The sequence below is a fragment of the Sinocyclocheilus grahami genome, unplaced genomic scaffold (genome assembly GCF_001515645.1).
Source record: "Sinocyclocheilus grahami isolate Dianchi unplaced genomic scaffold, SAMN03320097.WGS_v1.1 scaffold345.1, whole genome shotgun sequence".
NCBI classification, from domain to species: Eukaryota; Metazoa; Chordata; class Actinopteri; order Cypriniformes; family Cyprinidae; genus Sinocyclocheilus; species Sinocyclocheilus grahami.
Genome location: NW_015505524.1, coordinates 368,770 through 387,537, shown reverse-complemented (window position 1 = coordinate 387,537; position 18,768 = coordinate 368,770). Strand labels below are relative to the sequence as shown.

At 39.0% G+C, this 18,768-nt stretch overlaps 1 protein-coding gene and 1 long non-coding RNA gene across 2 annotated transcripts in view; one reads left to right on the top strand and one right to left on the bottom strand.

Moving 5' to 3' along the window:
- Positions 1 to 5,255: 5,255 nt before the first annotated feature.
- Positions 5,256 to 17,548, bottom strand: LOC107548273 (uncharacterized). The gene is made up of 3 exons (XR_001604455.1): positions 17,536 to 17,548; positions 9,434 to 9,439; positions 5,256 to 6,616 (listed from the first exon to the last, which is right to left on the bottom strand). It is a non-coding gene; the product is annotated as an uncharacterized lncRNA (long non-coding RNA).
- Positions 7,765 to 18,768, top strand: part of pcsk5b (proprotein convertase subtilisin/kexin type 5b) — a 35,769-nt gene continuing 24,765 nt past the window's right edge. The window contains exons 1-5 of the mRNA XM_016228904.1: positions 7,765 to 8,508; positions 10,162 to 10,266; positions 11,353 to 11,496; positions 13,586 to 13,729; positions 15,320 to 15,396. Coding sequence (XP_016084390.1) covers positions 8,338 to 8,508; positions 10,162 to 10,266; positions 11,353 to 11,496; positions 13,586 to 13,729; positions 15,320 to 15,396 — 641 coding nt within the window. The 5' untranslated portion in view covers positions 7,765 to 8,337. The remainder of the gene's footprint in view (positions 8,509 to 10,161; positions 10,267 to 11,352; positions 11,497 to 13,585; positions 13,730 to 15,319; positions 15,397 to 18,768) is intronic.

Below are 18,768 nucleotides of genomic sequence, written 5' to 3'. Positions count from 1 at the left end.
ACATAGTTCTGGCCGCTAGAGGGCGCCAGCAGCAGTGCTACTGTCGGGCACCGCTGGGCTAGCACATAGTTCTGGCCGCTAGAGGGCGCCAGCAGCAGTGCTACTGTCGGGCACCGCTGGGCTAGCACATAGTTCTGGCCGCTAGAGGGCGCCAGCAGCAGTGCTACTGTCGGGCACCGCTGGGCTAGCACATAGTTCTGGCCGCTAGAGGGCGCCAGCGGCAGTGCTACTGTTAAGAAGCGGCGCTTTAGTAAGTAACCTAGTGTTTTACTGTGCTTAATGTTGGTCAAAGTGGGGGAAAGTAACAGATCATTGTATCATCAGTGCACTATGTATAGTTATGTAAACACTACGTTTTTAAAGTTTAGTCAGATATATAATTCAGCGATATAATACGGGTTGTGTTATTTAGTTGCGTTATATTGTGCAGCAGACTGACTATATTCATAATACAGCACAGCCTCAAGTGCCTTATTGCTTTTACAAAACATTTACTGCATTAAAAAAATTAAGGCCACAAAGCCGCAAATTCAATTGAACACAACAGAACGTTGCTAAGCAATAAACCATTTAAAAGTGACGTCATAGCTGTGTCCTTATTGGAACGCTGTATTGACCAATCAGAAACCAGGACTGGAACTGTTCAATAACGTCCTACATATCTTTTTAGACATGTGATTATTTCTATCCATCTCGAAAGAGAGAGAGAGAGAGAGAGAGAATTATAACATGTTATTATAGAAAGGAACAAACACCATTTAAAAGTGACGTCATAGCTGTGTCCTTATTGGAACGCTGTATTGACCAATCAGAAACCAGGACTGGAACTGTTCTATAACGTCCTACATATCTTTTTAGACATGTGATTATTTCTATCCATCTCGAGAGAGAGAGAGAGAGAGAGAGAGAGAGAGAGAGAGAATTATAACATGTTATTATAGAAAGGAACAAACTAACACATTATTAATAAAAAAAAACATTGTTTTACTGATTAGTATTTTATATATTTAACATCTTTCTCAAACACACAAAAAGACTGAAAGTCAATGGGGTCCAAACAACACTGACTTTCATATATGAACCAAAATATATATACATACTGTATATATGGGTCAAAGACAAAAAAGGATTTAAGCATAAAAACAATAAGTGTAATACTGCTTTAAATTGTTGTTGCTTCTTTTTTTAAATTCTGTTAAATTGAATTGCAAGTTTGTTTTTGTTTTTCCGAGCAAAAAATAAATATAGATTTTCCCCTGATTTACAGAAGACACCCACTAAAATGTCATTCAGTGTAACAATCTTGTCAGGCATATTTACAACAAAAATAAATTTGACATATTTCAAAACTAATTACTTTCACCCCAAATACTAATTAGTTGTCATTTTACATTTTCTTATAAATTTATGACATATTACAAAACTAATTACTTTCACCCCAAATACTAATTAGTTGTAATTTTACATTTTCTTAAATTTGCCACTATCTTAGGTTTTGCCCATTTGTCAGTAAGCATTTTTACTCATTTAAAACAATCAAATTTAATATGCTCCCTATTATTTTTTTATATTTAAACTAATTAGTTGTAATTTTACATTTTCTTAAATTTGCCACTATCTTAGGTTTTGCCCATTTGTCAGTAAGCATTTTTACTCATTTAAAACAATCAAATTTAATATGCTCCCTTATTATTTTATATATTTTAATATGTACACGTCAGAATAAGCATGTTGTTTGAATTTTTACATAAATATTGTGTTACACTCAATGACAATGTAACATTATTTCAACCAAATTGTGACATTTTATTCTCCAAAAACTTATTTGAAACCTTAAAAGTAGACACTACTTACACTCTAAAAAATGCTGGGTTAAATACAACCCAGTGCTGGGTAAAATAGGGACAAACCCAGCGGTTGGGTTACTAACCAGAAGGTTGAGTTAAACATTTAATCAAACCGCTGGGTCAAAACAATCCAACCGCTGGGTTTGTCCATATTTTACCCAGCACTGGGTTGTATTTAACCCAGCATTTTTTAGAGTGTACATTTAATGTGCTTTCTATGGACATAAAATCACTTTTGTACATTTCTTTTGATGTGGACATCTTAATCTCTTTGACCCATATATATATATTTTATATATATACATATATATACTTTTTTTGTGTGAGTGTGTTCCACAGAAAAAAAAAATCATACAGTTTTGGAATGACGTGCAGGTGAGTAAATGATGACACAATTTTCACTTTTGGGTGAATTATGCCTTTAGTCTATGTTTGTTATGGTTTTAAAACATAAAGCATTGAATTGTTGTCCTTTATCATATCATACAATGACCTTCAGAAGATGATGCAGTCTTCATGCCACTCACTATTGTGTATTTTCATTCATGTCAACATATATAGGGTACATTTAATGTGCTTTCTATGGAGATGCAGTGAGGCTTTGCATTAATTGATGCAGTGTTTGCATTAATTTACTTTGCTATAGCATAAGATTGTCTGTCAGATGAATAGCTGGCTGGCTCTGAATAATGTAGTCTCTGTGTGTGTGTGTGTGCATATAGAGGGAAAATGTTTCTAAGAATGAAGCTGTGTGTCATCCATGCACTGATTTGCTGAGAATAACAATGATCTCCTGCCAGTGAGACCAGTGAGGGGCTCCCACATTGCCGTCAGGGCCACAGAGCCCTTTTTGTGTTGCTGCTGTGTGTTTTCTGGCTGCCTGTCTCTCTCGCATATGCAGGTCAATGGGCCCAGCCTGTGTGATGTTTGACTACTGTCTCTTTCATTTCCATCAGCATTTAGCACGTAAAATCCTCCCTGCCAAAAATTCAATTTAGAGAAGCTATCAAGTAATATCGTTTTGACTGCATCAACCAGTCAAATCATTTTACATGCTGCTGCCCTACTTCTCTTATTGCATTTGGTGAGCAAGTGCACAAATGAATAAATGGGTTCTATGCATTAGCCACAGAACTCCTTGTTAGGTGGTCTGAGGAGTTACATGGGGTCCGACCGTGTGAGAATTGTGACATTAAAAGGAGCTTATGAAATGAATTAAATATTTTAAATAATTTTGGAAATTATTCCTCAAAAAAGGAAAGAAAAAAAGAACTGAGATTATTTAAAAAAAATATCTAAGTCATACTTGTTTTGAATGACAAAAAAGCAAGTAATTAATGACTTTTTATTTATTTTATTTTTTTATTTGGGGGGGGGGGTGAACTATCCTTTTAAAGACATCTTAAATGATAATAAAAATGTTGTTGCAATATACTTGTCATGTGTCAATCTATAATATAGTGGTGAATATTGACAGTATTTCTTGTGTATGTACTGTATATATATATATATATATATATAGCCCTTATGTAGCTTCGCCCCTTTTCAACACTGCTTTTCGTCTGAACTGCTCATTTTAAAATCTTCCCAATCAACTGACATTTGTTATGACATCTGCTTTGAACATTACAATGCATATGATAACTTTAGTTAAGTCTACAATAAGTAAATCCATTCACCAGCTAATTATTCTTCTACAGCTACGCTATAGGGCTACCGCAAAACAGAAGTTCAAAGACAGAATTCTAAATATGGCTGAGCACTTGTTTCTCAGGCACATGCAAATTTAAGTGCATGGGCAAATAACATTTGCTACTGTTACTTTGCACGTGAACCTGATTTCAGTTCACATCCGTAGCCACTCTGACTAAAGGTTGGAACACACAGGACTTTTGAAATGTAAACAGATTTTAAAACACTCATATACTTGAGAGAAAACTAAGAATTACGCTAATCGACTTAGGATCACACATTAACAGCCTTTTAAATTGTTCGGAACACAACAAAGCTCACGCAGAAACATGTACTTTATTATTGCTAGGAGACACACAACTTGTGTCAAACTCATCCATGCATGCTCATCCGCGTTTGAGTATACTTTGAGCTGCCTGGATGTGGCTGTGCGCGAGACAGAACGTGAAGTATACTCTGGCTTTAAACCCTCGCGGTCTTCCTCAAAGTACACTTTCGTGACGTAATGTCGCTTTGGCCCTGTCCCAAATCGCACCCTAAACCCTCGCGTTCTTCCTCTGAGTCCACACTTTCGTGACGCAATGCCGCTTTGACTGTCAGGTAGAAGTCTGCTGCGGAACTCTCAGAAGTGCGCATAGAGGGCACATAGCGGCCTCAAAGGGGGCGCACACGAGCACCATTCTGAAAGCTAAAATGATGAATGGGACACCCTACAGTCTCGTGGACTTAACGGACATGCGCACGTGGCGGCCATTGTAAGTCCGCAAGACCACAAGTGCACATGAAGTGTGCCATTTGGGACAGGGCCTTTGACTGCTGAGTAGAAGTCTGCTGGGGGAGCTCACCTCAGTGCATGTAGGTTTGGCAAAAGTGCGCATCAAGGGCGCTTAGAGGCCAAAAGGGGGCACTCGCGAGCACCCTTCGGAAAGCTAAAATGATGAATGGAACACCTTAAGGTCTTGTGGAATTAACAGACATACGCACGCGGCGGCCATTGTGAAACCCAAAGTATACTTCGGCCATCCACAATGGTTCGCGCACTGTCCGTGTTACACAATTTTCCTCATCAGAAGTTTTGTGACCGTGCAGACAGTCTGCGTACAACAGTGCAGGCGCAAGGTGATTGTTGAGACAGAACTAGTCTACTAGGTGCTACTGCACATGTGTCGAACTCGTCCCTCCGCAGTTGAGTATAGGCCCTGTCCCAAATGGCACACTTCATGTGCACTTGCGGACTTACAATGGCCGCCGCGTGTGCGTGTCTGTTAAGTCTACGAGACCACAGGGTGTCCCATTCGTCATTTTAGCTTACAGAAGGGTGCTCGCGAGCGCCCCTTTGCAGCCGCTATGCGCCCTCGATGCGCACTTCTGCTGAACCCACACTGAGGCGAGCTCCACAGCAGACTTCTAACCGACAGTCAAAGCGGAATTAAGTTACGAAAGTGTGGACTCAGCGAGGGTTTAGGGTGCGATTTGGGACAGGGCCATAGTTTGAAAGCTGTGCGGACGCGTCTGTGCATAAGATGGAATGGAACGCGGAAAGTGAAGTATACCTGTGGGCCATAAGTCCGCAAGTGCACATGAAGTGTACTATTTGGGACAGGGCCTATGTACTTATGCACTATGCACTCTCCCTGTAGTGTATGCATTTTATAAATTCTAAATGTCATTTATAGATAAGTGGTGTGAACCGACTACTTGCAATATTTATGCTATAAAATAACATAGAATAGTGTATAAGTACGCAAATGGGGACGCACCTTATGTGTCTAAAATAGTCCCAAAATATCAAGCATGCTTGATGTCTCCGACTGGATTGAAGCTAAAAAAAATCTGAGTTGGTGCCCATCAGTCTCTACGCGACTTTCTGCGAAATTTGTAAAAAGTTGTATTGTGTATTCCCACCTTAACTTGATTAACTTTGTGTTTTACTTAAATGTTATTTTAAAATGCAGCAGAAAAAAATAAATAAACAAATAGCAATATATTATTCGGTCTTCTTAGACCCCCCATTCTTTTATTTTGACTGGCTTTGTGGGTTCAAGCCTTAATTAGGGGGGTCAGACCCCCCAAACCCCCATAATGCGCACCCTGGGATAATAATTATCCAGTGATTTCCGCACATTACGTTTGTTTACTCAGCTCTGAAGAGGTGATAAATAAAGGCCTAATTGCAGCAGAAGGAATGCACGCTGGTAACCGTTGTCAGAGGAAGACACTTGAAGGGGGGCGACTCGGGCTCTCGGGGTAATGGCTGTCAAGCGGAATTTGCGCCCCCGGTAGAGATGCGACGCGCTGAATGGGGTTGCCCGCTACCTCCGTGAGCTGGGTACTTGATTCCGCTCTAAAATCTCCGCATGTTCCCTTCTTTTCTCCTCCTCCCTCGGTGCTTTAAATTGCAATCCTGCTCTCGCACTCAATGGCTTGTTCACGGGGTGTTTTCGTCCCCTTTCATCTCGTTTATAAGGACCGTGAGATATTCTTGTCCCTCGTCTGCTGTCGGATTTGACAGCGGCTCCATTCACGGAGAAATTGGCCGTAATTAGTGCAATTATGCTGATTCGCACTTGTACTGCAAACGGAACAGAGCGCGGAGGGGTAACCAAAACCAAGATCAATCAATCATGACGCGAATGAGAGCGACGCGTAACGCTGGCCACATAATGATGCCATCAGAAGTCTGGTGACGAGCGGATGCGACTGTGAGAGGAATCATTATAAGCAGCCCACCACCTTAGATCTAGAAGTCTCAAGTTGATGGACAGAATGCTATGGACTCGAAGTAAACAACAAGGCACACAAGGTGTTTACTCAAGAACAAGTTAGTTCCAAATGTACAGAAGGACAGTTTTTGTTTTGTAAATGACTGATGCTGATATTGTGTGAATGTGAAGTTGCTTTTAATAATAAACTTGTGATCAAAATCTTGGCCTGTTCCACCAATGAAGATAGTCCCAAAATAAGCCAAAGTATGAAGTGTTGCATGTCACTAAGCAATGCATGAACTGGAACAGACCGGCCTGTATAACTACAACAACAACTATAGTGTATACATTGTATATTATATGCTATGTTGCCTTTTGACGATTGGCGAATCAACTGGAAAAAATCATCCTGAAAGTGATTCCCATTATATTGTTCCTCTGTGTCAATCAAGCGTAGCGTTAGTTCCGGCAGGTCACGTTAGTCAAGCTCGCATCAGCTGACCTTCAGCTGATCCCCATCTACCTATAGGAATACGACACCTATCTAAGCATTCATATATAAGGTCCCTCAGTATTATCAGCAGTTTTCGCATTGCTCAATAGCTAATTACCCTCCTCCATCCCCAACTCCTCCTCTGTCAGTCGGGATTCAACTTTCTGATTCTCCATGAATCAGACTAATTCTAAAATGTGTACATAAAATTATTGAACTTTAATGATAACTGCAATACATTTATGTTGGTTCTGTTCTGTTTACCCTGGGGGGTTATCGCTGCTCTCCCTGCTCTCATCCATGCTAGGCTGCATAGATGTGCAGGGAGTTCTTGCCCAGAACAGAACCATACCGCCAATCCAAACTGTATGCTAATTGTCAATCATCTTTGACGATAGCGGTCCTGACAGAATTATGGTTAAAGCTGTGGTGTGAACCTCCTATTCTCATACAATTAGAACGATTATTAAAACTTTATAGATATCAGTATCATCTTTGGTACCAATAAAGATAACCATAACTGTAACTATATTAGCATCCACACAATAAAATTCTGTTCTTTGTAAACACGCACGACTGCTATGTCTTTTGCCATTTTAAATGCTTGACATCTTTAAAGTCAGGTTGATTCTGATTGGCTGTCAATGTTTTTTATCTTTCATCAACAGGGGAAAAAAATCATCCTAAAAAGTGATTCCAACACAATCATTCCTCTGTGTCGTATAGAAGCTCGTTTCCGGCACGGGGTGAAAGTAAAAAAAAAGTTAGCAGTTATTTTTGAGAAAATTATAAGAAAAAAGTCAGATTTGCACGATATATAAATTCAGAATTCTGACTTTGTTCTCGCAATTCAAAGTTTGCATCTCACAATTCTGACTTTTTTCAGAATTATGAGTTTACATCATAATGTTCTGACTTTTTTCAAAAGATAAATAAAACAAACAGTGAAACATCCAGTGCTATTATATTAAATAAGCACTCCATGGCCAATCAAATTTGACGACCAGAACAAACTGCTGTTAATACTTGACTGGCCTCCGCTGTTAATACTGACTACATGAGTGGCCATAAGTATAAAAATAAGCCAAAACGGTATAGGCTACTTAGTCAAGCTTCTTCTTCACAGAAGGCTCTGGGAATCTCATCGCTGTGATAAATGCGACAACGCCGCCGGATCTGTGCTGAAGGAACGCGGTGTGTCTTTAAGACCCTGCGGAGCCCCGGTAACCCCACACGGCTCGTTGTCCGTACTCTCCCGACTCTCTCTGTAGTTATTTGAGGGAGGCGCTAGAGCCATATCTCCCCTTTACAAAAAAAAAAGGCAGAAGTAACGGCACTGTCTTGAGAGAACAATTCAAGCCAAAGACAAGACTCTCGCGTCTCTCTCTCTGTCCGTGGCGTCGGAGTGTGCGCGGCCGATGCGCTGCAGGCTGAAGCGTTCCGAGGCTCGTATCCTGCGCTCTCCCTCTGCTGAGTATATGTGGAGCTCGAGACGCACTTCTATGAGAATCCCCGCTGAACGGAGAGACGAAGTTTGGTTGTTTTCCTAAACCGGGGGTGCTGCGGAGAGTCGAGGCGAGAGAGAGAGAGAGGGCGAAAGATGGGTTTGAACAGCCTCCCGTGCGTCCTGGTTTCGCTGTGCTTGGTTTTTTTCTCGTCTCCTCCGTGCAAAGCTCGGATTTACACCAACCACTGGGCTGTTCGGATAGCCGGCGGACCTGAGCAAGCGGACCATATCGCCAATAAATATGGGTATAGGAACCTGGGCCAGGTACGTGTGTCCTGCAGTAACATGCTCTGAAGCGTTTCACGGGTGTTATTTCATAGTATGTGCTGTCCAGTGCTCTTTCCCCTCAGTGCAAGTGTGCTATCTCTTTAATTGAAGTCCAAACGTCAAGGCTGGAAGCTTTGCACACAAGTTTCCCAGAGTTGTGCTTTGATAATTCAGACTGATAAATTCACGTTTTCAAGACTTGAATCTTCATCAGTCTGCCCGAAGACTCGTTTATAGCCCAGTTCTCATGCTAAAACCCAGTGAACAAACAGGTCTCCACTGACTCCCAACAACAACAGGTGTTTTTCAAACTTTCCTGCGAGTTGGTGGATCTGTTTACTGTTTTCTGTTGGTAATGAATGCTAGCAGATCAGTTTAGGTGTACATCTGAATTCTAAACTAATAAGTTCATGGCATAAGGATTCATGGCATGTAACATTCACTGTAACGTGCTGAAAATGTTACACAGGCTGAAAGTGTTACATCTGTCACGTTTCTTATGTTCTAATTGAGTACTTGGAATACTTCCTATTAAAATTGCATATAATGCAGCCGTTTGCAATTCATTTGTCAAGTAGATGTAAAGAACTGCATTATGTAGCATTATAAACTGCCTTGGTCTCAGTTCTTATGTTCTAATTGAGTACTTGGAATACTTCCTATTAAAATTGCATATAATGCAGCCGTTTGCAATTCATTTGTCAAGTCAAGTAGATGTAAAGAACTGCATTATGTAGCATTATAAACTGCCTTGGTCTCAGTCTCATCTTCCTCCTGGGAGCTGCTGGTGCATTTAAATAAATAAATAGGTTTATGTAAGTCTATGGTGGAGCCTTAAACTTCGCTCAGCCTGTATGTCGGATCTCAGATCTGCGTTGTGGTGAGAGATTTCACTGCAACCGTGTTCTGTGTCTGATTTCACAATGTGCTATCTTATCGCTCATCTGTGCTTATTGTGCCAGCGAAGAGGTCCTTCCTCAACTGCAAGCTTGTCACATCCAGAGTAACTGTTTATGAAAGTTTAAGCACTCCTGAACTTTGCAACTCATCAGACTCGTGTCCTCCTGTGGGAATCTGCTATAGGATCCTGGAATATGAGATTGCCGTAGGAGCCAGCTGTAGCCTATGTGTTCATGAACAAAAAGAAAGTATAAGATGCTCTTCATGAACTTAGAATTTTCCTACGTCAAGTTCATTTCAAAGCAGTTGCTTTGTAAGCACCGTAAGCCCATTTGATTGACTGTAAACTGGCAAAGCTTATCATTGGTTTCAAGAGTCATTGTTTTTTTTATGGCAGACTTATGTATCCCTATGGAGTACAGTAGTCGTGGAGAATGTGTCATGGCTGCCTGGTGTTATTGCACTTGTCAAATGAATCTGTTCAGTGGAAAGTGATGCAGCCTCTTGAGTAACCAAACTTCCAGTCAATGACATCCTAAATAATTAATGATGCATGCCGGTTTCAACTTGCCTGTGGTGAATGTTGCTCTAGCTCTTTCCTATTGATTTATACCAATATTGTTACATATTAGACGTGCCTGCCCTGATATGCTTTTTTTAGTTACTTAGTATTAGTATAGCTGCGTGTTTGGATTCTTGATTGTAATGTTGCAATGCATTAAATGACAGTTTTGTGTGTTGTTCCTGTAGATCGGTGATCTGAAGGACTACTACCATTTCTTCCACAGCCGGACGATAAAAAGGTCGACGCTTTTCAGCAGAGGCGCGCACAGCTTCATCTCCATGGAGCCAAAGGTCAGGCTGTCACTATGACAACCCCACACCTGTGTGTTCTATGTTCTATATGGACTCCTGATCTTGATCATCAATGACTACAATTCACAGTGTATTCAAAACAACTGTTGCGCAATGCGAATGCAAAGTTTTGTTCATGAACAATGCTTTGTGTATAATCTTGAATAGGACGGTTGGGTTAACATGTTGCAAACCTCAGTGTTGTTTTGTTTATCCAAAAATTTTAATTGTCATCTTTTTTTATTGTTTTTCTTCTGTGGAACACAAAATGAGATACTTAGCAGAGTGTTCATGCTGCTCTTTTCCATACAACTGAAGTGAATGGTGACTAGTGTCTGTCAATCTCTAAAAATGTCAAAAAGCACCTTTAAAGCAAAAACTGAGAATGAGAATCCCCCTCCCCCCCTATCGTAGCTTTCAAATCTCATTCGCATTTGTATATTTCGAGATCTGGCATCTCAAGATGTGTCTTTTCAAATTTGACGTCAGTGATGCCAAAAACCACTGGTGTCTCATAACCATTTGTGTTTTTTATTCAGCGGAGGACAAAATCATACAGGTTTGAAAAGACACAAGTGTCAATAAATAATGACATAATATTAATTTCTACCAAATAACCGATTCATGGACTTTTTGTAGCTGTATAATTGAAGTCAAACATGTTCGTGAGCTACATGAATGAAGCCTGTCTATGTATATTTCACCTCAATATTGAAAGGAAAAATTAAGGTATGATATTGTGCATGAGGAAAGTTAGCACTATATATTATTAAAACATTTTCCATCGTGACATTACCTTTTTTATAATTAAGGATATTTACCTCCATAATTCTCATTACCAAAAAAATTAATTGGCATCATTCGTGTTGTATTACTACAAAGAAAGTATGTTTATATCATCATAGTGTTTATACCGTTAATTCATGCTGATTTTGTAGAAATAAAAAACATCATTGGATAGTTTCTCATTACTGTAGTCCAGTAGCCATCATTCATTTAATCAGATGAATGTTAAAGAAAATAGAAGTCATGAAAAGATGTTGGTGTTTGTCAGTTCCTAAAGGATCTCTTCTCCTTCTTTCTCAGGTGGAGTGGGTGCAACAGCAGGTGGTGAAGAGGAGAACAAAGCGAGATTATAAACCCTCATATCCTGGTCCTGTACAGTCCAGTATGGTCCAGTCCAGCGCCATTTACTTCAATGATGCTAAATGGAGCAGTATGTGGTACATAGTGAGTATTCTTAATTAACATGCTGTACATTGTTCTTGTGAGTTGCTAACATTGAAAAACACTGAAGTCTTGATCATTGTCATGGTTTGCATCATTTCCTACTCTACTGCAAAAAATATAGGGCTCTGCTGAGCTGTTCAACTCTTCCGTCCTTAACCAAGGTCTTATATGAATCATCAAGCACATGAAAGGGAAAAAATTCCATCATCAAAATGGATTTACTTTCTCCTCGGAAAACTTGCTGATGTTAGAAAAGGCGGGAAAATCATTCTGTTCAACTTATTTGTAAAGCATTCCTTATTCCTTACGCCTTACAAATCCCACAGTGATCAATGGAAAAGTGATAATAGCAAGGAAGAAACTTTGAGATAAAGACTATGATGTTATGATATAATTATCCAATAATATCACAGACTAGTTCCAAATCCAGACGGATAAAATCAAGTCACGTCTCATTCTGTTTAAGTCCTCAATACAGCCCATTATTGAATCGAAATGCATTGCGAATGCTTTCATTAAAGACAGTGTATCGTGTTGTGTTTAGTTAAATGCAAAACCAAGCCAATCTTCTGCTTTTCAAGACGGCTTTCACTAAAACGTAATGGCAGGTAGTAAAATTTAGTGTTTTTAACTAAAACTAATTTGTCAGATTGAATCTCGCTCAAGAGAAACGATGCCTGTCACACCAGATTAGCCGAGTTTCTACATGTGAAAACCACCCAGAGAGATACATTGAGCTTTCGTAAGCTCTAACATAACGTCTAGCGGAGACATTTTCTGTGAGGTAATTGTACAAACAGACTCTTGTTTTCATAGCCGTCATGTTCCTCAGCTCACGAGAGCCGATGGTGTGGTTCATGAGCACATAGGAAATGTGAAGACATCTTTGCGCTTTTTTACACTCTAAACAGCCATTCAGATTTCCCAGAATGTTCGAAAGGTTGCACTTTGGCTGCAGCTGAAACCTTGAGTCATAGCACACATAGCAATTGTTGTCATCAGTTTCTGTCTACGATCGCATTTATAGCTTCGACCAAAACGGCGAGAGTGAACTAAGCGCTTGTTCTCTAATGGGTTGTTACAGCTCTGTCAATGGTTAATATGGCTCAGATAACATTAATACTTTGACCTGAATGCATCCATTTGGCTCAGGTTTCTCTTGTTGACCTGCGAGTTGCACTTTGGGAGCAAATAAACTTGACTTTCCTGGATGGGGTCTAATTCCAACTCTAGGCCCAATGAGGCATTTGGTACATTTGGTTCCATGTGACGCATGTAATAACAGTGTCTGAGATAGACGAGGAAAGATGCAGTAATTTACAGAGATATGTTTTAAAAATAATTTTAGCTTTTTACCACATACTTGGGATTTCTTTAAAGCACCACAAATAGGCTGGATTTTACTGTGGCCTTGTGTTTGGCATGCATGTTTCAGACACATTGAGCTGTGGTAATCATGGGAGATGTGGGATCGAATCCACCCTACCCTGTATCTCAGTCATTTTTTTATATAATAATAATCAGAAGACCCAAATTTTCTTTGCATTTGCAAACATAAACTCTAAATGTATTTATGGTAGTCCTTCAAAATGCTTCTATGTACATTTCAAAGGGTTGAGGGTCTGTAAGATTTTTTTTTTAAGGTTTTTGATTGAAAAAGTCTTTGATTGAAAAAGTCTCTTTTGCTCACCAAAGCTACATTTATTTGATCAAAAGTCTAGTAATATTGTGAAATATTTTTAGAATTTAAAATAAGTGTTTTATATTTGGATATATTTTAAAAGTTAATTTATTCCTGTAATGCAAAGCTGAATTTTCAGTATCATTACTCCAGTCTTCAGTGTCACATGATCCTTCATTCTAATATTGCTGCTCAAGAAACATTTCTTATTATTATCAATATTGAAAACGGTTGTGCTGCTTAATATTTTTGTGAAAACAAATTTGCTGAAACTTGCTGAATAAAAGTATTAGTTCTTTACAACATCTCACTGGCTGTAAACGTTTGAACAGCAGTGTGAGCATTACAGTGTGAGACTCTTCACCTAATTAGATTGTTTTACGTCCTCTTTTATCTCTTTCTTTGCAGCACTGTAATGATAACATCAATAACTGTCAGTCTGACATGAATATCGTGGGCGCGTGGAAGAGAGGCTATACGGGGAAGGATGTGGTGGTTACCATTCTGGATGACGGTATCGAGAGGAACCACCCAGATCTCATCCAGAACTACGTAAGTGTGTATGAGTGTTTCTAAGAAAGTAATTTCTTGCATACTGCATACTCTGCATTATATACTTATTAGTGGTTACATTTTTAGTCAAATTTGGTGTAAAAACTCTACATTCTGACCAAATAATATATACAAATTTAAAAAGTGTTTGATATTTAATCAAAAAAAGATTCATTTGCAATAGAAATGGTAGGTCAGGTTGAGCACATAGTCTTCTATGTAATGTGCTTTGTTGTATATCGCACATTGTGTCTGTCAACCAGGTATTCTTTGCATACAGAAACTTCAGCAGAAATAGTAAGAGCAAAATTCTAACATACTTGCTCTGTTCCAAAACCTAGTGAGCTGACTACTGACTATACAGCCAGCTGCCTTCTAAAGGGCTGTTCACACAGAACGTGGTTTTGTAGTCCACTACGCTGCTTTTCCGTTGCATATCTCATGTCACTTTTTTTTTTAAGTACATTTATAACACTATACTTTGTGTTTTATTAGCCTGGCCTTAAGTTTCAGAAAACTAATGCTTCTATTGGGGAAAATGGAAACGTAAAAATTATATTTGTTGTAGTTTCCATTCAGCACTAAAAAAGGTTTACCCAACTATGAAGATTATGCTGCTGAGATCACTAGAAATGAGAAGGCAGTCCATGGAGTTAACATTTGCATGATGCTGAGCTAATGTCACAATACTCTAAAGCATAAAAACACGTATTGCGTACTGGAATACTGGGTAAAGCAATCCATTTGAATTACATTGAGCTATTTTTATCGATATTCAGTATTGAACAGAATGTATGTTTATTTATAATTAACATTTCTCTCGTCTCATCTGAAATCTTGAATTTCCCCCCTTTGAGCTCGTTGCAGTGCATTCTTGGATACATGTGATACTGCCTTAGAATTAGGCTAAAACAAGTAATCAGTATGATCAAAGCTGCTTTAAGGCAAGCCTCCAAGTTTAGCAAAAAAAAAGCTCCGGAAGGAGATCAGAGGCTGATTTTTTTGAATGGATGTCAATGGAGGAGATGCTTCACCACGGTGAATAAACTGCTTTTGTTAATAAGAGAAATCACAGACAATTAAGTGCCAAGTAGGATTCAGTTTACGCACTTGTCATTCATTTCAATGGGATCCACAAACAGTGGACTGACAACAATGAGCTCTGACAGAAGGACAATGACATCAAGGCTGGAATATGATGATATACGCTTTCTCTAATGGTAGATTCACGAATATTGGTGTCTCCCAATAATAAGACCACCTCTGGTGTAATTAAAATAGCTACTTTTTGTAATATTTGAGCACACCCATGATGCTTTAATAACCTAAAACTAAGTCTTGGATCAAAGCAACTGAGCAAAACAAAAGCACCCAGACTGAGACTGTAAATTGACTGATGCTTTTGTGTTTATATAAGCTCTGTCCTGAAAGTACATATCCAGATTCACGTGTTCACATGCATAAGTCTAAAATCGTTGTTCACTTTTAGCATTTTTTAAGTGTCCTAACTGGCACATTCCCATAATGGATGGAAAAATCCACATTAGACCGTGTTCTCATGTTTTTTTTCTTCCTTTGATCTGTTCGCAGGATAATGAGGCCAGTTATGATGTGAACGGTAATGACATGGATCCCATGCCCCGATATGATGCCAGTAATGAGAACAAGTAAGAGTGAAGTTCATTACACACTTTGAGCATATCAGGTCATTAAAACACTGGAAAGGCTTAGTTTATACAGTCCTCTCTGTGGTGTGTGTGTGTGAATGTGGGTATTTGGCTTCTGATCTGTGTGCTAATAAGAGTGTTTGGCATGTTTGTTTGGTGAATGTGGGTTTTTGGAGTTTGCTTTTTGTGCGTTTGAGGGTTTCTTGGGTGTATGAGTAAATATGGCGCTTGGCTTGAAATCAGTGTGTGTAGAAGTAAGTGTATTTGGCATGTTTGTTTGGCAAAAAGGGATTTTCGGAATTAGCTTTCTGTGGGAGATTATGCGTGTGTGTGGAAATGTTGGCACAAGATCAGTGTGTATTCGGAAGTGTTTAGTGAATGTTGAGATTTGGTTTGATGGGTATGTTTTGTGAGTGGGTGGAGGCCCCCATGTGTTTTTGTGGCTGCCAATCTGCCAGTGTGTGTGAGCCTGTGCCAGATGGCTCTGCAGCTTTTTTGGACCATTCAGACTGAAAGCTTGGCCCTTGCTCTGATCCTCTGTGCCGTTGCCGTTTCTGCAAGGAGCTCAAGTGCAATGCAATTCTGCAAACTGATGAGTGAAAACCGAACCTCATCTGCTCCCTTCATGGAGTTTTGCAATAATTTACGCACTCTCATGCCATTCCAGATGTTCACGGTTTTCTTTCTTTCGTGGAACACAAAAGGAGAAATTTTCAAGAATGTTCACAAAGCTGTCTGCTGTAGCAGATAGCTTTCAATATATGAACAGACAAAAAAAAAAACACCATAAAGTTACTGCGAATAATCTTTATTCTAGTATGCTGTATTTTAAAGTGAATTTTCACAAACTGATCACATTTTGTCCTCAAATCTAAACAAAGAAATTGTTTTGCGCAGTGTTATTTTAGTAATATTTATATCCTATTTTAGTTTCTATTAATATTTTGTATTGGCTTTAATTTTTTCAATTTTCATTTTAGTAAAATTTTTTGTAATTTTGTAATTTTTATTAGTTAAAAAAATATATATATTAAGGTTTAATTTATTTTTCCTTCCGTTTAAAAAAAAACCTCCATCCACATGAAAACGCAAACACATGCTATGAAGCACTGTCAAGAGCATGCCAAACCAACAGGTGGCGATATAATCTCAACCGTAAAGCCATGTTGGCCAGTCAGAAGCCTGAAAAAGTTTCCAGTAGGCGGAGATAACAGCGCAGGCTCCGACATCATAAGCCAAAAACTCCGGTTTCACTGTCTACACGATAACACTCCAACTGGAGTTTTTGAAAATCTTCACCCAGGTGCTGCGTTTGGGTGTGGACGAATGGCCAAACCGTGTAGAAAAAGCTGCGGTTTTAAAAATAGTGTGGACAGGTAGAAAAAGCTGCGGTTCGTGTGGACAGGGCCTTAGATGCCAAGACAACATTTCAAATTTTTCTTTATTTTAAGATTTTTTCATCTAACATTTATATTTCATTTCAGCTTTTGAATTCAGTTTTTCATTATTTTAGTTTTAAGTAATTGTCATTTTTGAGCTTTTTGATTTCGATTTTTTTATATATTGCTATTACGGATAATTTGTTTTTCTTGTTCAGTTTTAGTTATTTCCAGTTAGTTTTAGCTTCGACTAATTTAAGCTATTTAAGCAACATTCCTCATTTTTGTTCATTTTAAATGTTTCATCTAATAATTTAATTAAATGAATCATTTAATTTAATTTCAGCTTTTTTGATCATTTTAGTTTTAGTTAACCATATTAACCCGGTTTTTGTATAAATCAAATGTTTTTTAGGACCATTTTTTGTTTTTGTCCCTTTTCCACACCTCTCCTCAAGCTGCTTGATTTGAGGTATGATTCATGTCCATAGCTCAAATGGTGCAGGGTGAGTTATGTGCCAAAATGTAATACTTTTCCCTAAGAATGAGAAATAGTAATAGTGATTTTTGCCTTGCAAAAAAATAATCAGACGCCTCTAAATGCTGCACAAACCCCCATCTGGAGGTCTCTGTATGTGAGTGCACGACACGTACGCATGAGTGTTTTGCCGTCGTGAGCACTATTCCCCCTCTTAAGTTACACTTTCAGGAGCCTCATTAGAAGTATTTCCGTGGCCCGAGGAAAAGGGGAGTGTTTGACGCTGTCACTGTTTTCAGGAGGAAGTGTGTGGTGGAGACAGAGAGGGAGGTTTAGGTCTGCATGTATAGACACGCTCTATAGAATAACATCCACCTCCTGTCCTAGCTGCTTCTGTCTGTGAGGCTTCGAGTGCAGAAAGTTCAAAAGCTCTAAATGGCAGTTAACTCCTTTAAATTGGGCATATACTACATTTTTTGTAGCATTTTATTTGCTTAAAGTAAAAAATGTCATGCTCCTAGTCACCCTGGTATGCTAAAACTGTAAATATGAATGGGAATGTACTTCAGAGATATTTTACTCCATAATAATTTCTAGGGGTGCTAATAATTGTGGCAAATGTGTATTGATTTACTTCAATGACAGGTTAGAATTTTGTGAATTTTTTGAATGAAAGATCAAAAGGATAAACATTGCAGATTTATTTCCACAGGCTTCTCTGTTCATATTCACCAAGGGTGCTAATAATACTGAGCACAGCTGTTTTTTTGGGTTTGTTCAGTGATTCAGTAAAGTCTCCCCTGTCGTTTGGCGACTATCCTGCACAAGCTGTCGATCTTTTATGTGCTGGAATGTTTTGTGTTGTTTCCTCCGCTGGTAGGTTGTGTAATGTGAGTCTTTATTTCCCTGCGGTGGGTTTTGACCGTGAGCTTCACCGCCGGGGGTCGTTCTGAGTGACCGAGTGGCTGTATTGTAAATATTGGAAGTTCATATATCTCACAGATGAACATGGGCTTTGCACTAGACTTTCAGTGGAAATGCAGTTTATTGACCCATTCTGACCTTTAAGCTGTATGTCAAATGTGCAGCACAAGTGGAGTTTCCCTCATCATGAGTGTGTGGCTGTGAACCGTGCATGTTCTGTATGCTAGATTTATATGTTACATATAATATGAATATCAGTTTTGTTTATTTAAGGAACGTTTCAGTGTCTTGTGCGGTTCTGGAAATGCTGAAATGCTGGAATGTTCTGTTCAGGTGTGGTTTGTGTTTCTGGTTTTCACATTTATGTGTATTCTGCTAGCAGATGTGACTTAGCCTCACATAGCAGGGTTTTGACTAATGGCATAGTCAATTAGACAGGAAAAGACTGTCTGAATGACATGTAAAACGACCAACCACTTTGTTTTTAGGCCTAAATCAGGGGTGGCCAACGTTGGTCCTGGAGAGCCACAGTCCTGCAGAGTTTCGCTCTGACCCTAATCAAACACACCTGAACAAGCTAATCAAGGTCTA